At 39.1% G+C, this 11,586-nt stretch overlaps 1 protein-coding gene across 3 annotated transcripts in view; it reads right to left on the bottom strand.

The window, feature by feature from the left end:
* The window catches only part of Dis3l2 (DIS3 like 3'-5' exoribonuclease 2), a 314,214-nt gene that overhangs the window by 153,120 nt on the left and 149,508 nt on the right, over window positions 1-11,586 (bottom strand). For all 3 annotated transcript variants that reach the window (XM_028789560.1, XM_028789559.1, XM_028789558.1), the window contains one exon: window positions 3,096-3,269. In XM_028789560.1, coding sequence (XP_028645393.1) covers window positions 3,096-3,269 — 174 coding nt within the window. The remainder of the gene's footprint in view (window positions 1-3,095; window positions 3,270-11,586) is intronic.

Raw genomic sequence — 11,586 nt, 5'->3', positions numbered from 1 at the left:
ATCTATCTATCTATCTATCTATCTATCTATCTATCTATCTATCTATCATCTTTGTATCTATCTGTTTGTCTATCATCTATGTATCTGTCTGCCTGTCTATCTATGATGATCAATAAAATCAAGTACCAAAGTAGGAAGGACTAGATCAGCCATGATGGCACATGTGTTTAGTTTCAACACTTGGGAGACAGAGACAGATGGATTTCTGTGAGTTTCTTGTGGAACATAACATGTTCCAGGCCATATGTTCAGGGATACATATGGAGATTCTGTCTAAATAAATAAAGCATATAGGACTTACAAACAGATATTTAACTTTCCATGCTACAAGTTGTTAAACCAAAGTCTAAAAACAATAGTACCCAGTTGACCTGCTTTCACCAAAAGTAAAATTATTAATATAAAGAAACAGGATTTTAATTACCTTTCAGAATATCAAAATATCTGAAATTTGTTTCATTTTTATTTTTCTTCTTTTGTTTAGGCTTATGATATAAATAATTGATTCATAATATATTATATTATTTATAATTTTAAAAAGATGTGCATTAGTGGGAATGCATGTTTACCAATGTTTACAGATTACTATTTTAGATATCAAAAGCCATTTAAAACTTTAAAAGTAAAAAGAATAATTTAATCTGATCTGAATTTTAGAAACATAATCTTGGGAACAGGAGATGAGAGTGAAAACAGTGGAAAGCTAAAGGTGTTTTAAAAATCTGTTACTACTTTAATGCAGAAGTATCTACAAAGGCCCTCTACTTTTGAGTTCTTTCTCATAGCACATGGTTAGACTTTAGCAGAAGCTTTCTGCAGAGCAAGGTCTATTCTGCAGCTCAACCCAGAAAGCAACGAGGGCCAAACCAAAGGCAAGATGGAGCCATAAAAGGATAACTTGGTGCAACTCTGGCTCCTGTGACCACTGAAACATTTAGTAATTTTCTGCAGGTTACGATCAGATCAGAGAAAGAAATGAATATATCTATCTTCTGACATTCGTATTTATGATATCTTGAAGTCATTTTAAAGATTTTTAGCAATGGAACGGTATGATAAGTGAACAGTAGAATGTTGTTTCCCTGCCTCTTTCTTACTACCCTGAGCCAGCTTCTTCCCGTGGTAATCATGTGTGTGACCAGGCTGATTTACTTCCTTCCATTTTCTATACATATATACTTTTAATGTGTAGATATGTGTATGTTTTACACATGTTTGTGTGCACTTATATAGCTCTAGATTACTGACATCACAAAAATACAATCATAGTCACATGATCTACAGTTTCTTCTTTCACTTAGCAATATTTGACGGTCTCCCCTCTCGGACAGACCATATGGATACATATGCTTTTTTGCATAGCTGCAGGTAATGTTATCATAGGGATGGGTAGACTATAGGTTACTAAACCATTCCATTACTGATGGACTCAGCGGTGTCTTCTGTGTTTCCCCTTTACAGTAAAACCACAATGAAAATCTTGGCTCATAAATCTTTGTACACTTCACTCAGTAGGATATATTTCTATAAGTAGAGTTTGGGGATAAAAGGTACATTTAAAACTAAATAAGCACTAAATTAGACTTCAAAAATAATGATTATTATTTGAATTTAATCATTCCTCGTTAATTTTTCATTTTTGTCTAGTTTTAGTCTCTTTTCCCACTTTTTAAATTCTTTGACACTTTCCTACATGATGAATACAATATTACCTTTATCATATCCAGCCCCTAGGTCTTTGTTTTCTGAGACAGAATTTTATCGTGCAACCCAGCCTGATCTAGAACTCACTGTGGAATAGCATGGATCACCAGCCTCACTCTCCCAAATCTGTGCCACCACATTTGACTTCATTAAAGTTTTTTTTTTATATAGTCCTAAATTCAGTAAAAGCTCTCAGTAAACCTCTCAATTGCACATGAGACAACAAAAGTTCCAGAGATAACACCCTATGTGCTATGCAGTAACTTCCAGAAGCACATTGTGCCAAGTGAGTTTGAACAACATGTGTTTCTATCAGCCACACTAACAAGTAGAAAGCGACTATTATCTCATTCTCTTCACACACTCTCAGCAAGAAAAGCAAAACCAGACAGTAAGTTCCCAAAAGATACAATGAACGCATGACAGGACAGAAAAGTACCCTCAGACCTGGTGGAGTGCTAGACACTTGGAGCTGAAGACACCGTAAGTTCAGCTACGGAGCAAGCAAGTGTGGTGGAAAGACTCTGACACGGGATAACCTCAGCAAAATCCTTCCACAGGCTTCGTGGTGGGGTGTATGAAAACTTTCTTGGTTCTAAGTATCTCCATGTGGCATCTAGAATGAATGCCAGTACTGAAACCAAATTCTGAAGAGAAATATCAGAAAAGAACTAACATCCCACAATGAAGAAACATCTTCAAAGAAGATGTTGTTATAAAAATACCACAAAAGTACTTTCCAATAAATTCCAGACCTAAAAGTAAAGCTTTAAAATGAGACTCCAAGCACAAGGTCCTGAATCCTCTGCTATGTGCCTAGAGAGGCCCACTTAGAGGAAGCACTTCTAAGCAGATAACACTGCCTTTCTGTGATGAGACTGGGGTCCAGCAAGGAGAAGAGACTAGGTAAAGCTACCTGCTTGAAATTAGAATGGTCTAGAACTATTCTAGGAACAAATGTTTGCAAAAAGACAGAGGGTCAATATTTTACGGCCACATAAATGTTGCAATAACTTTGAAGTTGTCATGAAGAATGGTTGAGCAATATATAAGCAAAGAAGCATACACAGTTGTACTCTACTGCAACCTGACTGAAAAAGGAATTGTGAATCTCATATCACTTTAGGAAGGTTAGTAACTATTTAGAGCTACTAATTATTGCTTACATTTTTCAAATCATTAAAATCTGAAATCCACCTTCAGTTGATGAGCCCAAGCAGTGAGCTAGATTTAGCTGGTAATCCATAACTTGCTGACCTCTGGCAAAGAAGCACCAGAATTTCACTGAATCCAAACAGAGGATAAAAGGAAATGTGTTAGCCCAACCCCTAGAAACATCAGGGAAGAAGACAGAGCAGGAACAGCTGTTCCCAGATGTTTCCCATGTTTACCTTAGGTCTCTTCTCTTGCCCACTTCATCAGGTGGAATTGTCCAGGGCAGACTTTGAGGGAGACATTCAAGAACTTCTGAAGAGAAATCAGAGAAGTCCACACCATATTCTGTTAGGATCCCTTCTGTTTCAGGCTCGATTTCACCAGCCTGCCCAAGACTCTTAGCCAGCTGCCTGTGGACAGAGCAGAAAGTGGACAATTATTGTATTAGTGAACAAATAAAATGTAGGCCTCTATCTTTTTTCTAAAATAACTATAAAATGACTATAGGACAATTGTACCTTCTAGAGGCATTCTAACAGAGGAAGAAGGGCAAAAGGCAGAACTTCTTGGAACTCCTGCAATTTTACTTATGGAGAAGTCAACATTGGTCTTCACATGCCCTTGTTTTTGACCGTCTGATTATATATCCAGAGTGCCCTCCGACTGGTAATTCTCTTGCCTCAGCCTCCCAAGTACTGGGATTCTAGGCAAGTGCCATCATGCTCAGCTGTGTGAAATGCTTGCATGGGGGTTTTTTGGGAAATTCCTTTAGAAAAGTTTTATCAACTTAGCTTGCTGTTAAATTATATGAAAGAAGGAAGCAGCCCGGCCTCTATATTAGGAGAGACAATAGGGGAGAAGGCAGAGCCCAAGTATGAGCTCCTCCCACAGAAGCCATGATAAAGCAGCTCCACAGTCCACACACACCTGCTTACCAGCCCACCATCTAGCGACACTGTGTAGTACCCACAGTCAATACGCCAACCCTTCAGAATTATAGACCTCATTAAATGCCTGTTTTCTTTTATAAGTTGCCTTGGTCATGGTGTTTTATCATAGCAATAGAAACCCTAACTGAGACAAGGGAACACTATAGAATCTAGGTAAGTAATAGGAAAGAAAAAATAAATAATAACTAATGGATGGAAAGAATATAAATCATAAAGAAAGAGTAAAACAGATGACATCCTAGTTAGATTCATCAAGGAAAATGGAGAGGCAAGGGCACAAATTCTAAGCATCAGAGTAAGAGTGGGGACATTTGTTAACATCCTACAGCATAAAAAGCATAAGGGAGGACTGAAGTCGGGGACCCCTGTGGTTTAATTAGAGATAAGGCTGGAAGAAGCTGAGGAGGGCGACGCTATAGGAAGACAGCAGACTCAACTAACCTGGTCCCCAAGACCTCTCAGACACTGAGCCACCAAGCAGGCAGCATACACCAGGTGACATGAGGCCCCCAACACACAGACAGCAGAGGACTGCCTGGTCTGGCCTCAGTGAGAGAAGATGCACCTAACCTTAAAGAGACTTGAGGCTCCAGGAAGTGGAGAGGCCTGGTGGGGCATGGGGGGTTACATCCTCTTGGAGACAGGGAGGAGGAGGAACAAGGAATTGTGGGAGGGCAGACCAGGAGTGGGTTAACACTGGACTGTAAAAAAATATTAGTAAAAAAAAAAAAAAGCTAGTTAAGGGGGTAACTAGTGATTTTTATCCAATAAATTGAACATCTTGGATGTAACAGGTAAATTTCTTGAAAGATACAAACAGCCCAGGATTCTTAAACAATAAATCAATATCTGACTATCCCTGTATTTATTAAGAAAATTGAACTGGCATTTTAAAATCTTCTCACAAAGAAAACTCAAAAGTCCAGGTTTTCCTGATAGCGCCTACTAAATACATAAAACAGAATTCAGCTGTTATATTTTAAAAGTATCATAAACAATTAATTAAAAATTTATCCTACATAAGAAAATTAATCACTATAATTCACCCTAGTAAGAATCACAGAACATATACAATCTCAGTAAAGTAATAAACATAATTTGACAAAATTCTCACATTCATTTACAATAAAGGCACATGATCAATAGAAGAAGCTTCTTTGATTTCATTAAAAATGTCCAAAAAAATCCTAGAGCTGGGCCTGAGGAGATGACTCAGCCAGTAAAATGCTTGCAGTGTAGAAATAAGGATATCAGCTTGGAACTTAACACCTATGTTGAAAAGAAAGGAAGGAAAGAGTGAGGGAAAGAGGGAGGGAAAGAAGGAGGGAGGGGAAGAGGGAGGGAGGGAAGAAGAAGGGAAGGAGAAAGGGAAAGAGGAAAGGAGAAAGGAAGAAAGGAAGGAAAAGCCAGCTGTGGGTATATATGTGCTTCTGTAATCCCAGCATTGAGAAGTTGAAGTCAGGAGGCTCCTGAAGCTTGCTGGCCAGCTAGCCTTGTCAAATTGTTGGGCTCCAGGTTCAGTGAGAAGACACTTTTAAAATATAGTGGGTAGCAAGAGAAAACACCAATGTCAGGCTTCCACATGCACACACATATATGCACATATATGAACATGTACACATACATATCCTCCCCCATCCTAGAGCTGATACCAAACTTACCAGTTAAAGTCTAAATGCTTTCTTACAGATCAGGAAAAAGATAACTTCATTAACACTATTCTACATTGTTCCAGAGGAGCCTAGTGAATGCTATAAAAGGTAAGCAAGGCATAAAATTAAAATAAGACTTCTCACTGCATATAGTGGACAAAGTGAGTTCAGTTCCCACGACAGAAATGACCAGTCTCCTACTGTATGTTTCCTGTAAGAGCTCTCTGTGTGTATAAAAACAGAATCCATCATACTGTATTTAAACTCTCAACCCAAGATTCCTAGTTCAGAGACAGTGCCCCACAGACAAGAGAAGTCTCAGTACTCACATATGGCAATAAAAACACTTAGTGGTTGCAGAGGTAGCAGCAGGGTTGTGTAAATGATATCTTGCAAGAGGAGATGTGGGATCTACTAGCATTGTGGCCACATAATCCTTACATAAAATGAGGTCTAGGCTTCTTGGCTCTGCAGAATTACCTTTGCAGCACTCTCAGGGGGCCAAGCCTTCACTGTTTCTGCAATCCCTTCAGTGCTCTTCCAATAAATTCCTTTTCCTAAACAGAGTTCCATTCTGTTGCTTGTAACCAAGAACCCAGACAGTTAAGGACATGGGTCCCAATAATTTTCAAAATGCTAAGGAATCTTTTAAAATGACTAACATTTACTTGTGCTCAGCAGACTGAACCTCCCACTAAAGATTTCAGGGAGCTCGATCACAACCTTTGAAGCTAAAGGTCATAAAAATCCAACCTTAATCCAGGGATGGAATAAGGCTACTTAGAATAAGCCTGTTATTCAGGTTAAAAAGAACGTTATTCTAGTGATGAAAAGTAATAATTAGTCATTAAAAATTAGCTAGGATTTTGAAAACTAATGGGCTCTGAGTTATTCCCTAGTCATGTGGCCTATTTATTAATCTCAGTCTCCTGAGGGTCTGATTCCACATTTTTCTTCTAACATCAAGGTCTTTTTTTATGTATATGAGTGTTCTGTCTGCATAAATGTCTATGCCCTGCTTATGTCCCCAGTACCCACAAACATCAGAAGAGGACTTTGGATCCCCCGAAACTAGAGTTGCTAATGGTTGTGAGCAGCCATGTGGATGCCAAGAACCAAACCTGAGTCTTTTGGAAGGGCAACTAGTACTCTTAACAACAGAGCCATCTCTCCAACCCTCTAATAAAAATGTCCTGAACTGTTTAAGTTCTTGGTTACAAGCACAAAAAACAAATTTGGTTGGAAAAATTTTATTGGAAAGATAAAGAGGGCCTCACAAAAAACAGGCTTGGAAAAGGGGAGAATGGATAGACAAAGAGTGAAAAGCCCAATCTCTGGATCTTGATTCCAGGCTAAGAATAGAATAAAAAGACTTCCACTGAAGAGGGTATTGAATTTCTTACAGAGGGAAAGTCACATCATTGAACTTAGGGTCTTACTAAGTCCCTTAAGTAAAAATTTGGGGCACCACAGAAGACATGTATGAAGGCATGTAGGAAGAAGATGAAGGAAGAGCTCATCGTCCTAACTGCAGAGCTCCCACTGGCCCTTTACACACTCATAGTAAGTGGATGACTGTAATATCCCAACCCCTTTGAACATGTGGTCTCTGAAAAGGCAGAATAGCAGAAACTTTCTAATGTATCTGTAGTCTGCTATGGCTGAGGAAAAAAGACTTAATAGGCAGTAGCTACAAGTTTAACCAATGGATAGGGACCTGAAAGGCCTGGTAATAAGGGGATCTAGACAAGGGATAAGTGAATAAAATAAGTTTATTGAAATGATCCTGGCAGAGTGTGAGTGTTTATACTGTGTGGTGGTTAGTCTTCACTGTCAACTAGGCTGAATTTAGAATCATCAACAAAATATACCCTATAGGTTTGTCTGAGTATGTTTCCAGAAATGTTAAACTAAAGGGGGAAGACGACCTACCCTGGATGTGGGTGGCAGCATCCATGAGCTCGGGCCCTGGACTTAATATAAAGGAGAGTGAGCTGAGCACTGCCATCCATCTCTGTTTCCTGACAGCAGATGCAATATGGCCAGCTGCCTCACACTCTGTTACCATGACGAGCTGCTTCCCCTTGAACTATGAGCCAAGAGAAACCTTCCTTCCTTAAGCTTCTTCTTGTAAAGTATTAGGTCACAGTGATGAGAAAAGGAACTAATGCATACTGCATGAGAGATCTTGGTCAAATAACTCAATGTGAAGGCTGCAAGGGGCTCCCTGAGAACAGTCACACCCATGCTTCCTCAGAGGGTTTAAAACACAGAGGACAGCAGCAGGAAATGAACACCACAATACTAACTTCTCATTTGACTTGGCTCCCATCCTCTTAGCACACCAGTGTGCCAACAGCCAGCCACAGCCAGCTGTGACAGAGAATGAAGCTAGGAGGACATCTGACAGTTGATTATGTCTAATGAGGTCTTCATGACAGAGTGACCTTTCTCCATTAATCTGGAAACTCTAGTTCTGGGTTTGTGACTGCTATCTTCATTTGCTCTACCTACCATACTTGTATAAATAAATACCACAACATATACATTCAGAGTAATTTATAAGGTATTATATGATCAGATATTATCTCATGCAATATTATCTTTTTGAAAGAAGTAAATATTTTAAGAATTCACTGACTTGAAGTGTATAATCAGGAGATAGCCCTTACCAGACTGCAGTGTTAGCTTGCCAGAGACAGTGGTGCCCTAGCTTAGCATTCTAGGGATAAGATCTGAGACTCCAGGAAGCAAGGCAAGAGTGTCAGACCGTTTCGAGTCACAATGGAGACCTACTTGTAGCTGGGAATGCAGTCTTGAGTTTGGTACCCAGAACTGGGTAAAAACACAACAACAAAACCTTAATTACAAGAATGCTATTCTTGTCCTTATGATACTTATTACTTTCATTTATTTTGGCTTTTTTCAAGTCATAAATGCATGCATAACTTAGATGTCTATGTAAAATCTAGGAACTACAAATAAAAGAAAACATATGGTACCTGTCTCTCGAGATTGGCTTAATATTACCTCTACTGTGATGTTCTTTTATGACAATTCTAGGGATTCAATAATTCTTTTTATTCTGAAATGGAGAGCAGAAGAACCCTGACTGACTTAAACAGGCATCCAGTCCACTACTGACTTATTTACAATTCAAGGCAGCTGAGAGATTCTTCACAAGTAAAAACAGTTGGAAAAATGTAAAGAGGTTGCATCCATATGAGGCTGAGGCATAAAACTCGGCAGTGACCCCCCCACACCCCATTTATGAGATAGGATGTTACTCTGTAGCCCAGGCTGGCCTCAAACTCAAGACAGTATTTAAATGACACTAAACAACTATTTATTGGTCAGATCACCAAATAATTACTGGAATAAGTATAAATAATGAGGCACAGTATAGTTTGAGAGAACTATGCCTACATGAAAAGAAGTATGCTTTTGTATATGTGTGGGTCTTTTGGTAGAAGTGCCAGTACAGCACATGTAGACCACAGTAAATACCCTGGTCTCATCCTGTAAAGCTGGGTGCTCTTCTCCAAGATACTTATGGCCATAATTGATAATCCTACACCTAATGTGGAAAAGTGTAAGAACTTGGACAAAGACATTTGCTAGGATTCAGCTTTGGAAGATCATTACAACAGTTTCCTGTCTATGGTTTAATTTTCCAAAGTCTTAGTTGGCCACAGTCACTCATGGTTAGGAATTACTAGATGGATAGAAATCTTGAAATAATTCACAAACTTTAAGTCACATGCTCTTCTGGGTAACAGATGTCCTGCCGTCCTGCTAGGTCTCACATAGAGCATGCACTATTCTTTGTCTCAGCTTTTTACTCTGCCCATTCAATCTATTCATTAGTCATTTGTAGCCATCTTTGCTACCAGACCATCTTCTGAGGCAGTATGATGCGTGTGGTCACATACTTATTTTACTTAATGTCTACACGGTATGAGAGCAGTGGTTCTGGCAATTTTATTACCGTGTACTGTTACTATTATTACATTTGGTCAGTTGTTGTTAATTTCTTACTGTGTCTAATAAATAAGTTAAACCTTAACATAAGTTCATATACATAGATAGACCTGGTATGTGTTGGGTTCAGTGTTGCCCATGGCTTCAGACCTCTATCGGAAGCTGGGAATAGATCCTCTGCCAACAACTATTATATAAATGCTACAGAACATTTAAACATAAAGTGTGTTCAATTAGAAAATCATACTGACTGTAAGCAAGGAAAGATTAAAGGAAAGCATGGAAGAGTTAACATCCTCCAAGTAAATAATCTCAGAATGACAGCCATGACCCAACAACGGACACACAGGTAAAACAACTGATGAACCCATCAGCCCTGGGAGTCTAGTGCTGTGAACAACAGCACAAGTGCAGAACTCTCAAAGGCTTTTGGTCTGGGGAATTTCAGAAATTATTAGAAAGGAACATTAGAACTACCAGAGAAACAAAGATCCTGCTGGCAGCTGCTAGAGGGAGGAAAGTGACACTACTTATAAACAAGAGAGTCACAGAGATAAAACGTCACTAAGTGAGGGCAATAGGGGGAGGGGTGGGAAAAGGTAGGGCAACAAAATGGAAGCACAAAGATTTCAGAAAAACTTAGAGAAAACTTGTGAATGGCAGATTGTGGTGAGTAACCTTGGCTGTCCATGTGGACAGATGTACAATCACCATGGAAAGGAATCTCTAAGCCTGTCTGGCAGGGACTATCTAGATTCGGTTAACTCATGTGGGCAGCACCATTGGACAGGCTGGGGAAGAAAGCATAATTAATAACATTTAGTATAATTTTAATTCACTGAGTAAAAGGGAAGAGGGAGGGAGATATAAGCATTCATGACTCCTTGCGTCCTGATTGTGGACACAGTGTTGTCTGCCACATCCTGCTCGCTCTCATGGATGGAGCCCTTAAACCGTGAGCCAAAATTAACCTGCTTTTGACAGTTCTTTTTCTTTTGCTTTGTTATCCTGTCATGAAAATGAGGCAAGTAACTAATACACAGAGCAGATCAAAGAGATCTAACACTGACATCGTTGGAGGTAGGTTCTAGATAGAAGAACTAGAAACCACTTTCAAATATATTGCCTTAGCAATATATTTAGCAATATTAGTATTGTCTTAACAATACTCCAGAAATAAGAGGAAATTGAGATTTTTCTGACAGGCTAGATTACATCTTAGGAAGAACTAACACAGAAAAACACCAGAGAAACATATTCTAGGAGAGTCATTCAATTTCAGAGTTAAATTTTTCCAAATGCAAGATCTCTAGAGAACAAAGCTATCATGAACACCTACGAAAAACCTAGTACGTAAAAACAGAGGCTTACTAAAAGATGGAGACAGTCCTCCATGGGGATGAACAGCCTAGGTTAGTGGAGCATATATGTGACAAAGACAGTGTGAAGGGAAAGATGGAAACAGCAAGTATGGTGATGGACCCCACCCCACAAACTGTCACCTAAGTCACACCAGTCACTGGGGCGTTACTAAAATTAAAGAGAAAAACATTTCTTTTTCCCATCTTGTGCTTTCTGTCCTGGCAATGAAATTCACAGGGTTATAGACTAGGGCCAAACAATCTTAATTTGTTCATGAAATTACAAGATGGCTTATAAAGACAAAATCATATTTTAGTTATGCCTTCCAAATGAAATCAACATCTCCAAGTTCCTATTAGTAGTAATTAACATTTATTTTACCAAGTCTGAAAGAACATTTCTCAAGTGCCTCATTTAAATAAATTTATTATGGATTTCCACTGGAGATATATTTGATAGCTGCACAGGCTGAAGAGCTTACAGTAGATAAAAATCTAATGGGTCAGCCTGGTGAAGGAGCTTGTACCATTGAGAAGGGGCCTTAGATGGCCCAGGGAGGCTCCCCTCTATCTCAGAACCAAGACCTCATCTTCCCTCAATGGGCGGATCCCTAAGCTCAACCAGGGAACTGACTGCTGGACTGTGCATTTATCTTGCCAAAGTGTTTGTTTTGACATTTTAGTTTCAGTGTAAATTTCAGACCCATAAAAATAACTTTTCATGTAGATGTATTGCCGTTCAAATGGTATTGCTTTCTGTGTACTTTCTTGGAACTGCAGTGA

The sequence above is a fragment of the Grammomys surdaster genome, unplaced genomic scaffold, assembly GCF_004785775.1.
Source record: "Grammomys surdaster isolate TR1022 unplaced genomic scaffold, NIH_TR_1.0 125846, whole genome shotgun sequence".
Taxonomy (NCBI): Eukaryota; Metazoa; Chordata; class Mammalia; order Rodentia; family Muridae; genus Grammomys; species Grammomys surdaster.
This window is presented reverse-complemented; position numbering and strand designations above follow the sequence as displayed.